The sequence below is a fragment of the Podarcis vaucheri genome (assembly GCF_965113315.1).
Source record: "Podarcis vaucheri genome assembly, chromosome: 9".
Lineage (NCBI taxonomy): Eukaryota > Metazoa > Chordata > Lepidosauria > Squamata > Lacertidae > Podarcis > Podarcis vaucheri.
The window spans coordinates 17,842,851-17,864,075 of NC_138767.1; the positions used below are offsets into that span (position 1 = coordinate 17,842,851).

A 21,225-nucleotide genomic window follows, 5' to 3' on the forward strand; every position below is an offset into this window, starting at 1 on the left:
TCCCTTGTCTGAACAAATGGAAACCAAGAGTCCATACATCTTCACGTTATATAACAGATGGTTTAGTGTGTAAAATTCTTGTAACTTCTCCAGAGAGTAAGATTGCAGATTTTTATTTTTATTTTTAAAAATGTTTTTAAGTCTTAAATCAGTTCCCTGTGAAATGGTCCTTTGCAAATCATGCCAGTGGTGGTCTCCCTTTAACATTGCATCTAATATATGATCTCAGCAGCAGACTAATAAATGGGCCAGCAAAATAGCATCAGGGGAACAAATTTTACCTTGAGAATAGTACTATAATAACTCCTGTTTCCCAGCAACCTGTTACTGTATGATATTTGGACCTCTTGTTTTTGGATGTTGGTAGCTGAAGAACCAAGGAGGAAAAATATGACTAACCTGGAGTGTTTTGTCTTGTCTTGTTTTCTTTCACAGGAAAAAGCCCAATATTTACAGAGGACTCTTGCCTCTCAAGTAGATAAATCCACACAGACTGAACTTGTAGGCCACGATGTAAGTAGCTGTTTTAAACAGTTTTTCTTTTATCTTCTGTATTGATATTTAAATCTCTACCAGCCTATTTTCCTTTGCTACTGCTGTGTCTGCGTATTGATGTAAAAGTGCAACACCATTCATCTTTCGCTCTTAAATGATTCTCAAATGCCTTCTGCAACAGAAAAAAAGAAGAAAATTACAGCTACATGCCAGCATACCAATGTCCTATTAATTGCTTGTTTTACCAACAATTCCCTTATACTCTCTAGAATTTGTGCAGGAATGTTCGTGGAGAATATGTATTAGTAGAATTTGAAGTCTTTCCCTATTTTCAAATATTGTAAAAAGCATTTACCTACTTATTAACAACTTAATGAACGTATTATGCATAATCACCAAAGACTAAGCCAGTCTTTTATTTCCTTTTTTAAGAATTGTATTACAAATGAAAGCTGAAGAAGTTTGCAGAGAAGTTTGCATTAATATTTTAATCACTGGGTATCAGCAGGGGATGTTGCTAGTAATTTAATTGAAAATTAGAATTTTTATCCTGGTGCGATTATGAACTGTGACTATCAAGAAAGTACTCCAATGTATTGGAATGATTAATAGAGCTGGCTTGCATGTGATATCATTCCCATTACAACCTCCCTTGAAAAGTATATTGGTAATCAAGGTTTGAAAGACAGAAGCACAATTATTATCTACCAGAATGAACATGGTACTGTTACCTTTTTCAAACAGCATCCTCGAAAGTAGTTTCCGATTTTTGATGTAGGCTCATATGTGCTTTTGGTCAGTTCCATCGGTACTGAAGTTGTTGTGCACATTTTACTTTTATGGAATTTCTGTTTCTCAAAGCAGAATTAATGAATAGGATAGCCCTGTTCTGGTAGGCGTGCTGGACATTAACCTTAAAGGAAGTCATCTTTTTGTTTTGTTGTCTTTCAAAGAAGTGGGAATCCTTGTTGTGACCATATGTGAATGGCTGGCTCTGTGGACTAGCTCTCTGGCTTCCCCACTTTCCATTTGGAGTGGGATTCTGATTTGGGGCTGCCCACAGACAAGCCAGAAACCTAGTGTTCTTGGGTGAAATGGCCAAATGAGAGATCTGTAGAACCTACATTTCCATCTCTGCATTCTGTGGTGGTACTGTTGTCTGCCAGGACCGTAGGCCAAAACATCAGCACATTGAAACTGATTCTTACGCTTATTTATTTATCACATCATTTGTGTGTTTATTACATCTATATCCTGTCTGTTGATCAACCCTAAGGCATCAAGGAGACTAAATTAAAATTACCAAAAGCAAGAATAAAGCAGTTTCTAGAAACAGTATAATGATTCACCAAGGTAAACCTCTCATAAGGGCACATATTCTAAGAAAGTTATTCATGGTGAACTCCCATTGAAATCATCCTTTGGGTCAGCAACAATGGCTGGTGGGAACAGAGAGTTCTTCATCACAGAGAAGAAAGCCCATTGCTCTTCATGACTTTGCCTGTTTCACCCAAAGGATGCACAAGTTTCAATAGGAAAACTAATTTGTGCAATTTCCAGTATTCGTTTAATTCTTCCTGGGTGTCAAGCTTGCTATTTGTGACAAGCCTTCCTATGAGAAAAAAAATAGTTTAAAGGTCATTTGGGGGGTATTTTTTTTTACCTGAATAAAAGAGACAACTTGAGTTAACCTAGAAGTTTCAAAGTCACAAATGAACATTATTTTGAGGGTTTTACTTTGATTCGTGGCTAGCAATGTTTTCCTCAATTTTTGTACCAGCCAAGTTTGAAGATTTTCCAGTACCATTTCCCTAGGGTTTCACAGTCAGGAGCTGCAACTGGATTGCCATATGTTTTACTCACACAAGTTAACAAATTTCTGGATATGCATGCACCCTGATGTCACCAAGCTTAGTTGGTTTATATTATAAAGACACCTTGGAGAAAAGGCAGTGAACAGATAATGGGGAGAAATAAAACAGCACATTTGCTAGCATAAGCAAGGGAAGTATCGTTGATAACAGATTGATAAAACAAATGTCGTGCAGCTAAGAATTGGGGTTTTTGGTACATATATCTCCAATGCACTCCACCAATTCAGGGCTTTAATTTTAGCAGGGGAACTTAAAGGATGATATGCAACTAAGTTTTACTCAGAGTAGACATATTGAAATTAACAAACGTGACTAAGTTATGTTCATTAATTTCAATAGGCCTACTCTGAGTAAAACTTAATTGTATACCACCCTAAGTAAGGAATTATGTTACTATAATTTGGAACACAGCATTTCTTCCTGCATTGTAAATTGTTGTTCTGTTAAATTATGGTGTCCTGAATATTTGACTAATATGGAATCCATTGCAGTTCAGTTTTGATTTTCCAGAATGCTCTGAAAACATTTGCAAAATGGCGTCATAAAATTTGTTTTGCCTATACTTATTTACCTTTCATTAAGACTTCACTTTGGAATTATGGACAACTATGATGTCTTCTTCTCAACAGATTCCTTGAACTGCAATTTTGGTCACCTCTGTATTTGCTAAGCTAATTTGTGCCCCAGGATTTAGATATTTGGCCTGTGCATAGCATATTGATAAAGAGGGGGATTAATTAAAATAGGTAGACCTCATGTGTTCAAAGGTTGCAAAGGTTGTCAAGAGACCTCTGCCAGAAAATGAGGTAAAACAACATGTTGTTAAAAAAATAACAGTCCCATTTCTAAGTATACTTAAAGATAATAGCCAAGCAAAACTTATTAGGTTGCAAAATGTGTATGTGTGTGTGTGTGTGTGTGTGTGTGTGTGTAAAATAGGGAGGGAGAGAAAATTGCTAATGGGTAAGTGGTGAGCATATCTTAATAAATCAGTGTCAGTTTAACCTTCTTCACCTTCTTCTGTTCTTCAAAATCTTCTTTGATTAAGATATCAAGAAATAATTTCTTAAATTTCACTCGCATAACCAAAACAAAGAACAAAGATGCATGTACAGTTCGTAATGCAATTTTCAGTGGTGATGAGATTACATGAACCGATAGGTGCCTCAGTACCAAACCATATGTTAAGCAGACACAGATGCTATTCCTATGGTTGGGTATGATTTCCCTTAATCAAACGTAGTGCTTTTGCAACATCCTACTATTGGTTCTTCTGTCGGAGAACACTCAAGCACCTGCCCCCCCAACCCCGGCCCAATGTCGTAGAAGATTCTGCAGCATGGTCCAGGGAACACACTCAGTTTGTCTCACCACCACCCTGCTCCCATCCATCCTGCATTTGTTTAAAAGTTTGTATGCATATAGGCTTTGTCTGCTTTATAGAGGATCTTGCCTTTTCTCAGTTGTGAAGACAGAGCCTGTATATTGACTCTGCTCAGAACTTTAGAGGAACTGTTTCAGAGACACAATCACAATCTCACCCATTTCCATGATGCATGTATGGGGCAAATGTGCAGACTCAAACTGGCCAGATAACCGTACACACACCTTCACTTCCCAGGTAAACCAGGAGAGAGTTTTCAGCACTTCACTACATTACCGTTCCCACAACTTTTACTATTTGGTTGAAAGCCATAACAGTTATGCAATTAAAATGATATGCAACCAACGTAAGTTGATAATGTTATAGGTATACACACATACCTGAAGAGCAGCTTGACCAGCTTTTTCTAGTCACAGCAGGTTATAGTACATTAAAATACTATGATTTTGAAATGGAAAGTGCAACTTATAAGTTTGGAGCCATCACTATAAAAATTGGGCAAAGTCACACCAAAGTCATGCATTGTTCTGCCACCTTGAATCAAAATAGTATCTGACATCCAAATATCAATGAAGACCACTGTCCCCACCTTGGGAACCCTAATGCTGAATTTGGCGACGCTATCTGGAGAGGCAGCTGAAACTATATAAAAAAAACAGGCAAAGTCATGCCAAAGAAGAGTTTGGATTTGATATCACGCCTTTCACTCCCTTTAAGGAGTCTCAAAGCGGCTAACATTCTCCTTTCCCTTCCTCCCCCACAACAAACACTCTGTGAGGTGAGTGAGGCTGAGAGACTTCAAAGAAGTGTGACTGGCCCAAAGTCACCCAGCAGCTGCATGTGGAGGAGCGGAGATGCGAACCCGGTTCCCCAGATTACGAGACTACTGCTCTTAACCACTACACCACCAAAGTGATGTTTTGGTCTACCATCTTGATTCTAATGGTGGCTGGCATTTGAACATTAACAAAGATCACTATCCCTCCCTTGGAAATCCATGTGCCAAGTTTGGTGGTGATATCTCAAGAGGTGGCCTAACCTATAGAGAACAAAGGGACAGAAACGTGACTTTTGATGTGGAGCTTTAATTAACATACATTAGCATGTCTTCTGTCAAATTGTTTGCCACTTATCCCAGTATAGTGAACATCAGAGTGTAGAGTTTCTTCGGCTGTACCTCATCATTGAACACCATCTTTGTGCAATTTGCATTGGTCTCCCACTTTTCTACAGTACAGATAGACACAGCTCCATCTTATGTGGTCTCCACAACTGCAACTGTTGATTGCACTATTCTTTCTTGATCCATCTTTGTCTGTCCAGTCATTGTGCTATAGCCTGAGTGGTAGAAATATGTCTATGATGACACGTTTTGCTCCAGATAGATAGGGACTCTTGGATTCTGGCATTACTTTCAATCCAGAACACTCACCTTAATAATTATTAGAAATACCATCATTAATACTCCACTTCTTTCAAAATCTGATTATCTTGTAGAATTACTTTTTCCATTCCAGATAGTTGTATTCTTCCTCTTATTCCCTCTTCCTTTGGTGATCTGGAGGACTTTATTTGTATTACACTTCATTCTTTTATGTTGTAACATGCAGCATATTATGCACCATCTTCAGCCTTTATCCATTTCAGCAATTTACAAAGCAATGCTGACATGAGGGTACTGAGAAGCAGACTTTAAAGCATGACCATCATGTGCCAAGATAGGAGTTTCACCCAGTCAAAACATTATAATCTGCACATAGTGGTATGGGGAGGGGTCACTCATTCGACATGGCAGCTATAATCATCACCATGTTGTTGCAGTGGGTTGGATCCAAAGGCAAGAAGGAAACCAGCTTGCTACTAACTGTGGAAGCTTTCACAACAGTCAAGTGCTATAATAGGTAGGCTCATGAGCAGTTTTAATGGCTATGCTTGGGCAAGACGAAGTACATTGTTGGTTTCAATTGCGACATTTCAATGAGGTGTAAATTCCAAAAGTGGAAGACACCGTCTGCATTTAGAAAGCCTGAATGGATCCAACTCACTATTTGAAAAGAACTGCTCTTCATGATGTGATGGAAACCACTTCATGATCTCTTCTCAAATGGCTTATTGCACGGTTACAGCCGATGATTTTTCCCCAGACAAGGACTCAAGGCGACTTACAACTAAAATAGAAACAACTATTGGGGGGGGGAATCATTAAAAATATTGTAAAGACTGCTCAATATATTCCCCTTTTTGTATTTACCCTTCTCCACACCCATTTTTTCACCCATTTTCTACAACCCTCTGGTTTGTTTGTTTTAGCTAGCAGACATAGTTGGCAAAATAAATATATTTATATGAAGAGATATTGCTTTGGACATTGAAACATAAATCACTTTAAGCCAGTGAACTATTTTACATGATGCACTGGGCAGTTCTGTGTGCCACTTATAGATATTGCTACAGCACATTCATGGTAAACTCTTTGTTGACAGCATTTAGGGCTAAATGCATTGATGCACAACACTCCCTTGTGGCTTCCTGGAAAGGAATGGAGTGTCTTGTCCTTGCCACCTGACAGAAATTCTGGCTCTGCAGTTTGTTGCCAAAAATACCATTATGTTTACATAGGATAACATCTGTTCCTGCCATTGTTCATCTCTTCTGCTGTTGTGGGTGCTTTCTCCTTCTGTGTCTTCCATATTTATTATGATAGTATTTGCAACATCTAAAATATGGTCCATATCTCAAAACGTATTAGCAACGCATGAACAATTTGCACTTACTGATTGGGTTCATAATTGCATGCCCATGTATTCATCTGCATTACTTCTGGATCTTATGTATAATATATGATTGCAGGTGAGCATGGGAGCATGTGCACATTTTTAATTCTTCTTCCTTGTTTTTGTATTTACCATATTACAAATTAATTTTTTCCCCAAACACTTAAAGATATTTTAAAGCTATTGCTTCACAGAGGTAGCTCTCTCTGTTGGCTTTTGAAGCAAAGCTGCATTTGGACGAAATGCAGTCATTCCAAGTGGATTATTTATCAGAATCTCACAGTGCTTCTACTCGGTGTCTAATGCTAATAGTCAACAGTGGTTTTATTTTTTTAAGAATAGTTAAAAAATGCAGTTAAGCTACAAGATGTGGCTTTCAGTGAAAACATGAGTTATCTCTTAACTCAGTGAATACATGAGTTATGTTTAGTGGGGGGGGGAAGCCTAGTGATATCTTATCTGTAATATTGGAAAACCATTAAAATCTTAAAATATAACAATAATCATATCTTAAATCAATGTCAAAACAGTTTGTTTTTGACATCCATACAACAGTTCTGTAAGGTTGGTCAGTCTTATTATTTACATGCTGAAGAAAGGTGATAGGGTGAAGCCCAGAAGTTCAGTTTCTGCAGCGATGCTTCCCTCCAAATGCTGTTGAACTCCAGCTACCATCAAACACTGCCACCATGGTCAATGATAATGAGAATTGTATATGGAGGGTTGCAGGTTCCCCTCTCTGGTTAAAGGGTCACATATAAGCTAAATTCAGATCAGAGCCTTCCTGATATTTATCATAGCTTCTTATCCACAAACTCTCTAGACAAACACACTAGAAGAGTCTAAAACATGTGCAGTGTATGTTGAGTACACAGCCAGATTTCCTTTGCATTAGTCAGGTAATTGGATTCAGAGCAACACAAAGCTAATATAATTTTATTAATTTTCCTCAGTTCATCTTGTTTGTCTCTGGTGCTCAATTTCCCCCTAATCCGATTCTTCATATAGGTGTGGGATCCTTCTTCATTGAGATTCTCTAAATGTGCAATGTTTTAGTATGTATTGGTATTTCACTGATTATAATAGTAAGCATGGTTATATTTGTTTTAATCATTATTATGCTTTGGCTTAAATATTTTAATACAACTTTTTAGGGCACAAAGGCATCTGTAACACGAATATTGTTTTATGTCTCTTCTACCAGTGATGCATGCAACTTAATCTTTGAGACTTCATTTATCATATTTTTCTTCTTCTTTTTTAAAGGCCCTGTGGAATTCTTCATGTACTGAACGTTCAGTTTACAAACCAATCAGCATCTCATTGGTACCAACATTATTTAATTAAAATAACATATCCTTGGACACACACACCACATAGGCAATTAGTTTCACTTTGTTGCCTGTATAAAGATGAATCTGCCTTTGCCTTTGGGGGGTTTGCTGGGACAAAATGCCTTGCTCATTATAAAAAACAAGTATTCTTCACTATTCTCATTTGCATTAACAAATATTTGATTAAGTTATTACCAATAAATTATTACAGGCATTTGAAAAATCAAAATAAAGTATAATTTTATCTTCCATAACTTGTGTAGAGTTGTATTGTCCTTTGGGGTCAGTGGTAGTACACTTTGGTGGTTACCAAGAGCAACATTCAAGGGCAATGTTCCTGTTTTAGGCAGGAAACCGTTTTGGGCCACACCAAGTCTATTGTGACTTCTCATGTCAAAACAGGCAACTAAGCAGTTTAGAAAATATAAAAAGTGTCAAAAAGCCAGTTAGGTTATTGTTTCCTGTAAAATTCACATTTTGTGCACTTTTTTGTTTGGTTTTTTACTGAGACAGCCACAAAATTTGGAGAAGTGTAATCCAATGGATAAGTTTGGGACTAGCAAATTAGAGAGGTTTGGTTTACATGGACCAATACATGGATCTCTGTTGAGAAGCGTCCTCCCCAGAATTTACTATAATCAGGCAATATTAAGTAACTACAGGAGACATCACATCATCTAGTTTTATATTTACACTTTAGCATAGTTGCAACAAAACATCAACCAGTCTTTTCTTCTGTCTTCTTATTCTTACTTCTAGCTCATTTGTTGCTCTGCTAGCTGTCGATTCTCATCTTGAGCCTATTATTTTGTAAAGAATTTACTTGCATATAGAACACAATTTTGAACTCTCTCGGGTTTTTTCCCCAATTTCTCCTTCTTTGCATAGCCAAACCTAACCCAATTTACAGATCTTTTACCTCTTTCTCTCGTACTACTATATCAGGAATAAGGTAGCTGTGGCCCCTCCTGATGTGGTACAACTCCCTCATCCCTGATCATTGGGGATGATGGCTGAGGTCGATCGATGGAAGTTGCAACTGAAAAACATTTGGAGGGCCACAGATTTTCCATCCTTACACTATATATAGTACAGAACGTTTATAAGAACATGTTGAGTTTTAGAATTTTAATGCTAACATGTCTTATAATCCAGTTAGTAACAAATACTGTTTCAAGGAGATTGAAAGAAACATCTCTTGACTGAATTTATTCTCTTTCTCTGTTCTCATTTTCTTCCCTTAACTTCTTTTCTGGTATCTGCATCTGATTGCATCTGTTATCATAGCTGGAAATACACCCTGAGCTCTACTCCAATAAGCTAAAGCAGGCTCTCAGTGAACTCAAAGGGGCTTGCTTTCGAGCAGACATGCATACGATCGCATGAGTAGAATCCAAGGCAATGCAGATTTCTCAGAAGTATGGCTAGACGTGATATAAAACATGGCATGACTGCATCACATCACGCTACAGGTAAGAACATCAGGAATACTCTGTTGGCTGAGGCCAGGATCAGGAAAGAAGGGAATTATACTGCAACCGCACCTTGTTGACTATTCCTGATCTAGAAGAATGACTTTATGGAGGAGAATTCAGTTTGTACAATCCCACACCAACAGTCTGCAGTGGTACGTTCCAGGAAATGTTTCATAGTTTGATGAATTATTTGCCTAGAAGGTATCTTGGGTTGCACTCTTGTGGTCCCTGGGAGGGCCATAGAATTTTGCAGAACTCCCACTCCTCAGGCAGAGAGGAAGAACATGCTGTCTAGCCAAAGAAGTCTTCCCACAGCAGCCAAGGAAACACCCACAGTGGTTCCTCCTCTGCTGTTGGTGCTCTGACAGGAGGAGAAAGGGGACCTGTGGGGTGGTGGTGGGGAAGCTTTGGATCTGTTCAATATAAATCCCTCCTGTTCTCCTTAAGTGCCCCTGAGACAAGGGGAATACATCAGATTGCATATTTTTGTGTGCCCTCTCCAACCACTGCCCCACAAGTCAGAATCCCCCACATCTTCTGCTCTGGCTGGTGAGAGACTGACAGGCTCAGAATGGGGTTGCTTCTGCCAGCACATGTTATTTCCACACATACCCCCCTGGGAGTGCTCTTCTAACTCCAAATATACATTTATTTTTACTCAATGGAAAGAGCCTTGTAGCACCACTTCATTCTCCTTCATTATGGTTGACTGTATCCTTGCCATCATCGCCATCCTTTGCATGCCTCTACTAGATGCGGGCAGAAAAGAATCTGGAAGAAGAGTCATTTCCCCCACCCTTTTACTGATGTGGGAAAGGAAAGAAGTTTGCTGGCATAAGTGAAAAAAGTCCTTGACTTCTGCTTTTACTAGTGCACCCATTGAGCATGAGAAGAAAAGCTTGCATCCAGATATTGCATAGATGTAATACAATGGGGGCGAGGAGACTGAAATGATAGATTGTGGTGCATTTCATGCATTGCTCCACATCAGTGATGCATGTAATATGTGAGAGCTGACCTTGCAAACAGTAGTCAGCAGAGGGGTCCTCTGCATTAGTGGCTGATCACACAGGTGCTGATTATTTGGAGCAACTACATGTGTTCACCTACTCACACCACTCTGCAAACATTCATGCTGAACACATGGATGTCATGTAGCTGGAGCCACTAGGGGCTGCACTGTTCAGGACAGCAAGGACAGTTGATTTCTCTTACTGCTCCATGTGATAGCCGCACATGTAACATAAATAATGTGTGAATAGGGAGGATGAATAGACTATAATAGCCATCATTGTTTCATATGGACAGTACCTGTGTAAATCTTGCTGCATCTGCTCTGAAAATACGGTTATCAATACAGGATGTTTTCAAGTAAGTTCATCATTTTCAAGTACTGAAATCCTTTTTTTTTTTTTAACTACCCTACTCTAAAGATATTAACATTGCGAATGTCATTACAATGCAAAGCTGGATATAATATTGCAGCTTTACTGCGATAATAAGCTTACATGGTATATTTTCTACACTAACCAGAAATCCCATAACAATTCTGATATATTTAATTCCATACTTATACACATTAAACCTTTTCAGATTCACACAAATGCATAAGGTAGAACTCAGATGTTTCCATTCCATTTTTTCATTAAATTCAGGAGATAGTCTATTTTATGGTCTAAATACCTTGATGGATGCTAGTGATATTCCAGCTTCAGTGGTATTCTCACATAATGGTACATTTGAGAAATACTGACATAACAAGACACCTTAATAATTTTTTTTAATAAAAATACATTTTTTTGCAAACTCAGAAGTACAAAATGTAGAAAAGGACCTTGGGATATAACATTCCTTTGAACAAAAGAGCTCTTTCCCCCCTTTATTGTCTGTAATGATTCTATGGAGCACTTTTGAAATAATGTTTTAAGCAATAATTAAAACAGAGAGGAGGAGAAGAAAGAGAAAGGAGTAAGACAAAAAATAACAGAAAAGAAAGCAGGGAAGGTATCTGGGTGGGTTTCTTGGCCATTTAAAAGTGCAGGTCTCTTCAGTTCATGGCTGAAAAACCACAGATAGTAAGAAATCACTGGCTTAATGCTTACACTTATGTAAGTATTTAATTTCTTTATTAATTCTTTAAAATATATTAATTTAACATATTGGCCAGAGGCTTCAAGCAAAATGGTAAACCCAAGTCACCAGCAACAATAAAAACCAAGCGTTCATTCACTGCATTGCAACGAAGCCAAAGATTTGTCTTCAGCTCCAAATCCCAGAAGAGAATCCCATCATCTAAGCATCACCACCATAAAGGCCCTGTATTTCAGAAGGTCGCAGACTCTCCTTCATTGGAGGTTTTTAAACAGAAGTTGAACGACCATCTGTCAGTGATTCTTTGTGTGATACGTGCATTGCAGGGAGTTGGAGGAGATGACCTTTCCTACTCCACAAGTCTATTATTCTGGTGATTCAAGGCCACCAGCCACATAACAGGCAGAGAGAAGACCCCAAGCCAACCCTCAAGGGAAGGTCAGAGTGAATTGGTAGACACATACAGGAAGAAGGTGTCCTAACATACCCTAGATATGATCCCAGATCATGAGAGCTTACAAGAGCAAAACCAGCTGTGAATTAAGCTTGGAAATCAGAACTGATAAAATTAAACATTGATTAACCTTCCCCTCTCTGTTCTATTTGAGTGTTTCATTGGAGGTTGTGGTTTGTTTGTTTTGAAGCAAAGGGCTGTATAGCAAACTTTTAAATGACCATGCACTGATGACATATTCCTTTTAGTTTGGGACTGTTAAAATAATATGATGTAATAGGATTTGACTGGGGCAAAATCCTAGTCAATGTCCTTTAAATGTACATATGTGGTTATCTCCAGAACACCCCAAACAAAAGTGGGACAAAAATGAAGGAGGGAGAGCCTTTTAAGGTGAGAGCCAGTGTTGGGAACAATTTGTCTTCATAAAATGATATGTTTAAGAGTTCCTCTGGGTGTCTTGGATTACATCAGAATACATTTCGTTTGGTGGCTGGAAAGGCTGTAGAGGTGAAGGTGAGAAGTATACTTTAAGATTTATGGACGCAGAAGTTTCTGAAGACATAAGCAGAAGCAGGAAATTACTCAATACTTTGCTTCTCTGAAGGTTGGCAATTTGTCCCATATACATATACACATCAGACCCTAAACTTCAGAAAAAGTCTGAGGGATGAAGTAAGGTCTGGGAGTTGGGTTCACTTACAGAATAAGAAATGCATTGAGCTGTTTCTATTTGTTTCAATTATGTGTTTTATTGTTTCATAGCTCTATTCTTTTTGTAACACTTGTTTTATGTTTTGTACCCTACTCTGGTACCTGCAGATGAATGGTGGGTTATAATGTTTTAAATAAATAAAAATTCCAGCAAGTGTAAGGTAAAGTTAAAGGGACCCCTGACCGTTAGGTCCAGTCGTGACCAACTCTGGGGTTGCAGCACTCATCTCACTTTATTGGCCGAGGGAGCCGGCGTACAGCTTCCGGGTCATGTGGCTAGCATGACTAAGCCGCTTCTGGTGAACCAAAGCAGCGCACAGAACCGCCGTTTACCTTCCCCCTGGAGCGGTACCTATTTATCTACTTGCACTTTGACGTGCTATCGAACTGCTAGGTTGGCAGGAGTAGGGACCGAGCAACAGGAGCTCACCCCGTCATGGGGATTTAAACCACCGACCTTCTGATTGGCAAGTCCTAGGCTCTGTGGTTTAACCCACAGCGCCACCCGCGCGCCACCAGGAAGTGTAGTCCAAACCAATTAATAGGTATCAAAATACAGATTTTGGTTTACTGTTTTCCTTTCATCTGGAAACAAGCAAACAAGCTCTTGGTGACAATTCATGTCCTTTAGTAGATCAGAACTCTTATCCTCTTTGTTTATGTTGAAAAGGAAATGGTATGAGTGATACAGAGATTTCCTTCCTCCCAATTTCTCCTTGGCTCATCGAGCTCTGAGTGACATCTCCCATGTGCCAAGTTCCTTCCTTCCTTCCTTCCTTCCTTCCTTCCTTCCTTCCTTCCCTCCCTCCCTCCCTCCCTCCCTCCCTCCCCGTGTTTTCTCAAATTTAGCAAGTTGTGGATGGAGGGAGTGAGGAGAGGACACACCCACCAAACCTTTTATGCAGTGATAGAGTTTGGGCTCTCAAATTTCACTGGCACCTTGTGTGACGCTAAAAATCAGCCTCCCCCTGCCCCCCATTTGTGCTCCTTTCTACAGCATTGTTTGTGACACCCACTACAAAGTTGTGGTGACGCATTGCTCACGCTACCCTAAGACCACCTCTACTTTATTTGCTGTTCTTGATTGTTGCCATTCACTCTTGGAAATCTAAGGGGTTTTTAGTAGGGTAGAAGCTAAAAAGAATTTCACATCTAGCAACCAATGTGCCCCTTTGGTTTCAGATAGTACATGGGTAGGCAAGTCTAAAAAGCCCAGGACACACATTTTAACAGCCCTTTGGGGCTATGGTGCGTCACTTACCAGAAGTAAATCCATCATTAACTCTGGAAGTGTATACTCAATCCTGACCAAACTTAGCCTCTTGGTGCATATTTTGTTCTGGGGGGCTTAGTTTGGTCAGAATCAAGTGTGCACTCATCTGGTAACAATACAGAGGTATTGTATTTTGATTTAAATTATAGTCATTATTTCTAAGCTTGCATGTATACATATAAATTAGCTGCTGCTGCTGCTGCTGCTGCTGCTTCTTCTTCTTCTTCTTCTTCTTCTTCTTCTTCTTCTTCTTCAATTCCATGTCCTCTTCTATCCTCTTTTTATTTCCTCTTTTTTGGCAAAGTGTTCTGAACCAGCCTGGAACTTGATTTGATGGCTCAGATGCACTCAGCTCCTGCTGTCTGCAGTGAGAACAGTATTATGGACTTGATGGGCTTTTGGCTTATCCAGCAGGGTTCTATGTCTCTTGAGAAATGCAGTGCGTTTTTTGTTAGCTTTTATTTAACTCTAATATTCCAGACAGTTCCAAGGCAGGCTAAATAACTACAGGTTCCAGAATTTCTGTTTAAAGTGAATGGTCTTAGAAGAGAGTTGGAATCTCAGCAAGAGCTTTAAACAGATGTCTCTTTTTTACAGATTATTAAGTTTGGGAAAGACACAATTCAAAGTGATTGTGTTTCCCTTTAAAACCCTAAATGTCTGTGGACCAAAGTACTGAAGGAACACCTGCTCCCATACCAACCTTCCATTGAAATAATCTTAAAAGTCTCCTCCTTTATGGAATTCCCTCCCCAGAGAAGCCCAACATTGGTACCAACATTGGTTGTTGATGGCAATTTTATTATTATTATTACTTTCCCAGGCCTTGTAATGTATTAATGATTTTTGTGGTTTTATTCTTATTTTATCTGGTAAACAGTCCCAGAAATAGCTAGATCTTTTAAATTAAATAAATGAGCTTGGAATGAATTCCACTTTGGAAACCCTGCAGTTTGATTCAAACTCTTATACCAGGTTATAATTTTGGGCAGAGCAGTTTAAAAATCTGCATTCTGGATTGGTAAAGATAGTTTGCTGTTCAAATTTCATTTTTGATTTTAAAGTGTTTCTCTTAATCTGAAATCTGAGGACGCTGGAAATCTAGTCAATAACATTGTAGTATATGAATGTTAGAGTCAAATCTAAAGAAATAATCGAAGAAAAATGAAATTGGAACTACAGAGAGAACATACAGAAAAGGTGAGTACCCAGAAAAGGATAACAAGATGAATGGAAGGCTTTGAAGAGATCTATTATGGTAGTACAAGCCTAAAATAAATTATTTTGGTCTTCACTATTATTACCTTTTCATTTATGAGCTGTCATCCCCTGATTTTTTTAAAAAAAAATTTCTAAGATTAACTTCGCTGAGAACTTCATGGGGTGAGTGAAGCATTGTTTTTTTTTATTACTGCTTTTGGTTTCTGAGAGTAAGGATAAATAACGATACCACCGAATTATAATGCAGTTGGTTAATATTATCTTTCTCCAAATCTAATCTAAGCACCAGAATGAAAATGTATGACTTTAATTAATGCTACTCTGCCTATCTAGGCTCGAAGGCTGTGAAGAGTTTATGATGCATCATAGCATATTTAAAGCTCCATAAAATATATTCTTACTGTTTATTTGAAAACAGCAAAGATCGCCATGAGCACAAATTGTACTCCACATGTGAAGAAATCATTGCACTGACAACAAGAAAAGGCATTTATAATGCCATTCAAAAAAATATTTTCATAGTTAATGAGTTATGTTTTTTGTGGTTTATTTAAAAGGGGGAAATATAGCTGGAGATGCATTACTGTGGCCTTCACACAAACTATGTACACCCAAACAAGATCAGGGAAATGTAATACTTCTCCTAATATATATCAACATCATTAGAGCCTGCTGGATCAGACCAATGGCCCAGCATACTATTCTTGTACAGTGGTACCTCGGGTTAAGTACTTAATTCATTCTGGAGTTCCGTTCTTAACCTGAAACTGGTCTTAACCTGAAGCACCACTTTAGCTAATGGGGCCTCCTGCTGCTGCGCCGCCGCTGGAGCACGATTTCTGTTCTCATCCTGAAGCAAAGTTCTTAACCCGAGGTAATATTTCTGGGTTAGCGGAGTCTGTAACCTGAAGTGTATGTAACTTGAAGTGTATGTAACCACTGTACTGATTAGCCTATGGGAAACCCACAAAGGAAATCTATAGAGCTATTGTGTCAGGTTTACTCGAAGAACATAGCAATGGCATGGTCCATACTCAGAGTCCTTACAGTCACCATTGAATAGACAATTGCTGTAATAAACTACAAGCCCAAGGGGCCTAAAATATAGGATAAGGCAGGAAAGTTCAAAGCCATGATAAATTTTATATGAATAGTGTGGACAGGTTGGATGGAGCATGGTGGTACACAGTGGAGAAGATAACAGAAGGTCAGTTTGTTTTAGAAAATGTTTGGGTTATTATTGTTGTTAGTGAAATTGAGGATAGTGAAGAGACCATTTTGCTGAATATTCTCCAGGGTAGATTGGATGTTCTGCCCAACCATTTAGGAGAGCGTGACAAAACATATTAATAAATGGTCAGAAGTTTTACGGTTGAAAATTTGGTTGTCACCTAGCTGAAGAATCTATGCACGAAAGATGGAACAATTGTCATCACTTGACCATTGTCCATGCTTGCTGAGTCTGATGGGAGTTGGAGTCCATCCCTGCTATAGATGGAAGACTATGTCATCCTCTAGGATGGGTTAGAGGTTTGTCTTTTCTTATGTGACCTGATTTGATGGAAGTCAAATCCAGCATCTTTATTTATTCATTTATTTACTTTCCACTCTGCAATCTTCCAATATGGCTCAGTCTAGTGTTAATTCAACTGAAATTGGGCAACACAAGTTACCATATTGCAGTCATCTTTGGTTTACCAACCTGAGGAAGTGTTCATAAAATATTTTATTCTCTGATGTATTGCCTTATATGATGCAAAGTAGGGTGAGCCAGAACTTAAAACAGGATTTGTATTGGGGATATGATAGGGATTTTTTGTAAATTAGGCAGTACTTTATGCTTCTCAATGCACCTTAGATTATAAGCATATTTAAACTGTAAGAGCTTAGAAGGGTGTTATGCCATTAGCATACATCATACACTCTATGACATACATAATGCAAATAATGGAAGCTGGATAGATTATCTTGATTTTTATCCTTGACCTGCTGCTATCTATCTAGTTATCTTAATAGAAATATATATGAGGACTGAATGCTGACTGTGTGCTGTATATACATTTTTAATATAGTGCGGTTTTAGAATTCATTTATTCATTTTGGGGGTAATGGAAGTTCCTGCTTGTTAAGAACAAAACAGAACATTAACATTAATGATACAACAGGAAGATGAAGCATGAAGGTAACTGATTATAAAAGGGATTTGGGGACAATAATGCATTGTTTTGGAGGAAGGAAAATATATTGCACTCAAATACCCGCAAAAACATTGCATGGAAATGCCACATCATACAGAAGATAAAATCCGAAAAAGGAAGGTGGCAATTTAAGGCTTTATTATGCAGTGCCAGCTTTGTAACTTGTGGGACAAATCTGTAAAGTCATTGAACAGATACTTAAGGCTGATTCACACATGTTTACTCAGCAATGAATGGAATCGTCAGGTTTAGAAAGAATTATGTTTAAGCTGATGTCAGATATTTTCAGAAAATTATCTCAGTGGTATTTAATTGTTGTTGTTGTTTAGTCGTTTAGTCATGTCTGACTCTTCGTGACCCCATGGACCACAGCATGCCAGGCACTCCTGTCTTCGGTATTTAATTAGTGGCAACTGTTTATATACACAGGTTGTCCAACGAACCTGTTTGTATGAATGTGGCCAGAATACACCACCATGACCGTTTTAGAGATGAAGAAACTGTTTCATCACCAGTGAGCTAAGTGTATTGTGTTCTGCCCGTTGTATTGAGCTTCCATAAATTTTCATGAATTTCCAGTATGGTGGCTGCTCCTTCAGTGATATGGCAGGCGAATCTTAGCTCAAAATAAGCTGATCAAAATGGCAGAACCAAAATACCAAATCGTGGAGTTCAAACGCTGGAGGCAATATAATCTTAGTATAGAATTGTTATCGAAGTGCAAAAGTAAAATTATTTACTAGAGGAGATGGCAGAGAGAGTAAATTATGGCTCTTCTAAATTGGTCAATGGTTTGGCTCAATATAAGGCAGCTTCATATGAGTTCAAAGCTTCACCAACTGCACCAGCTTGTTCGGAGTACCCCCAGGTTTGTTGTTGTTTAGTCGTGTCCGACTCTTCGTGACCCCATGGACCAGAGCATGCCAGGCACTCCTGTCTTCCACTGCCTCCTACAGTTTGGTCAAACTCATTCTGGTAGCTTCAAGAACACTATCCAACCATCTTGTCCTCTGTCGTCCCCTTCTCCTTGTGCCCTCCATCTTTCCAAACATCAGGGTCTTTTCCAGGGAGTCTTCTCTTCTCATGAGGTGGCCAAAGTATTGGAGCCTCAACTTCACGATCTGTCCTTCCAGTGAGCACTTAGGGCTGATTTCCTTCAGAATGGATACGTTTGATCTTCCTGCAGTCCATGGGACTCTCAAGAGTCTCCTCCAGCACCATAAACCCCCAGGTATAACCTGGTTTGGGATGAGCATTTAGGGTACCATTTGGAGATTGTGCAATGGTACAAAATCTGGAGTTCCTGTTTTAGGCTAAAAGATCAGCAGAATCTTCAGAAGCTACACACAAAAATCTGAGGTAAAATCTGAATAAATGAACTCCAGCCTACTGCAGAGAAATGAAGAGGCAAATACAGTAGTGAATGTTGTATGCAATGTGGGAAAACTGATACGTGACTTCATTGCTGTGGTAGGAGCATCTTGTAACCCAAAGATGTTGAGATTAAATATGGCTAACATGCAGTAATAATAACACTGTCCTGTTTGCAAGAATCCCAGACGACTGCTATTGACAGTGTAGCCCTGGAGCATCCCTTCTATAGACAGAACAGGACATGTCGCCTGCCGCTATCAGATAGGTATGAGCTAAAGCATAGGACTTGGTGGTAATAGAGAATGTGACCTCATAGATGAAAGAAATTAGATTCTAAAATAAGACTCTTTCTTGCTATTTAGTGGTCTCTTTTTATTTTCACATGTTCAATCCCCTGAAGCAGGGGTCTGCAACCTTTAAGACAAAAAGAGCCACTTGGACCCGTTTCCGAAGGAAAAAAAACTGGGAGCCGCAAAACTCGTCATTATAAAAATAACTTTTTGTCACTTTTTTATTATTTCTTTGTTTGACCCCTCAGAAGTATTCCTCCTCATAGAAATAAACATTAAATTAACAAGTTACCTTTGTGTGTGTGTGTGTGTGTGTGTGTGTGTTCTTCACTCCCCTTCAAAACAGTGACCAGCGTACATGCCCCCTTTCAATGCAGTGACCAGCGTACATGCCCCTTACAATGTAGCGGGCGGGCGGGAAGGTGACGTTGGGACGGTGCGTGACTAACGCATGCACCGCCCCCATGCGACGTCACAGCCAGTACAGCGCCTGCCACAGTGGGGAGTGTCGGGGCGCACAATGCGCCTCCTCCCCTCGCTAGTATCCGCCCCGGAGCCGCGGCAAAGGTTTAAAAAAGAGCCACATGCAGCTCCGGAGCCGCGGGTTGCAGACCCCTGCCCTGAAGGAAAGGAAAATGCTCTTAATATTTATACTAGGTGCATAGCCTTATATTGGTGCTAACTAAAACCTTCTCACACTTTATCATTTTTATGATGTATGTGTACATTTCTTCTGAGGAATAAAACCTTTGAACATTAATGTTTTGTCTTTGTAACTGATTGTATGTGATACATAGGCTGCAAATTCTATTGATTTTTTTTTTTAGCTGAGTGGTTTTATTTATTTTCTATTAATTAATCATTCATCTTTCGGTTGCTATGATTCATTTGATATTTGTTTTCTGGGTACACTGTGCATCAATGATATGCAAGACTTTTGTATTTGCGTAAAAATGAATAAACAGAATGTGGTGGGTTTGTTTCTTTTAATAGTGTTAATATTTCTAGAGTTCTCCTGCAGTCTGTCAGGAGAATTAGCCTAGGCAAGTGATTCAAAGTTTGTCAGAAAGGTTACTATGAACTCTAAATATAAACCCAGGCAAAATATGATATCAGGAGTATTATTCTTTCCACAAGGAACTGTGTTGCTATACTGGAGCTAAATCCAGCACTACTTTTAATAAAGTTATGATGCTGCTATATGTACCAAGTCAGTCTACCAGCATCTATTCTGACTGGTGGAAGTTTTCCCTAGTTGTACTGCCTAAGTTCTGAATTCCAGTTGGTAAGGAATGTTGTGCTTGTGTCCTACTTGGGGTTCCCCATACACAGAGGCAGGACATCGTGTTTCACCCCTTGAGGCAAAACAGGAAAGTGCACCCCCCCCACACACACACTGCTTCCATGCCAAAGGCTCTCTTACTGGGGTCACACGGCTGTGGTGGTTTCTGCCAAGATCTGTTGGAGTTCTTTTGAGATCTCACGAGTGTTCCACGAGATCCTGCGAGATCTCGCCAGAAGCCAATGCAGCACAACCCCTGTGGTGGCAGAGGCAGGCCTGTGGGGGCGCTGTTCTGTGCAATTCCATGGAACAAGGTGGCTGCTTTAATCCACCTGCTTTAAGGTGCACAGGTGGACCTTTGGCTAAACCCAGCAAGGCTCTTCTTACTTTCTTATTCCCTGCTGCTCTAAGGTGGGTGAAACCAGAGAATGAGCACATATAAATCATGGTCTCTACTGAAAAGCTCCAGCCCCTCTCCTATAAATTCACCAGTGTTTGGCAGTCCCAATCTCAATAGCCATCTGAAACAGCTTTGGACAAGTACAGTGGTGCCCCGCAAGACGAACGCCTCGGAAGACGAAAAACTCGCTAGACGAAGGAGTTTTTCGTTTTCTTAGCCGCTTCGCAAGACGCATTTCCCTATGGGCTTGCTTCGCAAAACGAAGCTTGTCCCGCAAGCTCCGGGGATAGCGGGGAAGCGCAGTGCGCCTTCCCCTCTCTCCCCGGACCCCTTTTGAACCAAGGGGCGGCAACGGGAAGAAGCGATCTTCTCCCAGCCGCCCCTTGCTTCAAAAGAGGGGACAGAGGGGAAGGCGCGCACGCCTTCCCCTCTGTCCCCGGAGATTGCGGGGCAGGCAACGGGGAGAAGCAATCTTCTCCCCGCCGACCCTTGCTTTAAACAGGTCTGGGGACAGAGGGGAAGGCGCTCGGTGCTTCCCCTCTGTCCCCGGACGGTCTCCATAGGAACGCATTGATTGATTTTCAATGCATTC

General features: G+C 39.7%; 1 protein-coding gene across 6 annotated transcripts in view; it reads left to right on the forward strand.

The window, feature by feature from the left end:
* Nucleotides 1–21,225, forward strand: part of CCSER1 (coiled-coil serine rich protein 1) — a 726,914-nt gene that overhangs the window by 417,627 nt on the left and 288,062 nt on the right. For 5 of the 6 annotated variants that reach the window (XM_082236373.1, XM_082236372.1, XM_082236374.1 and 2 more), the window contains one exon: nt 436–513. In XM_082236373.1, coding sequence (XP_082092499.1) covers nt 436–513 — 78 coding nt within the window. Of the gene's footprint in view, nt 1–435; nt 514–7,793; nt 8,116–21,225 lie in introns of those variants that run through there. The other variant, XM_082236375.1, reaches the window with a different exon arrangement.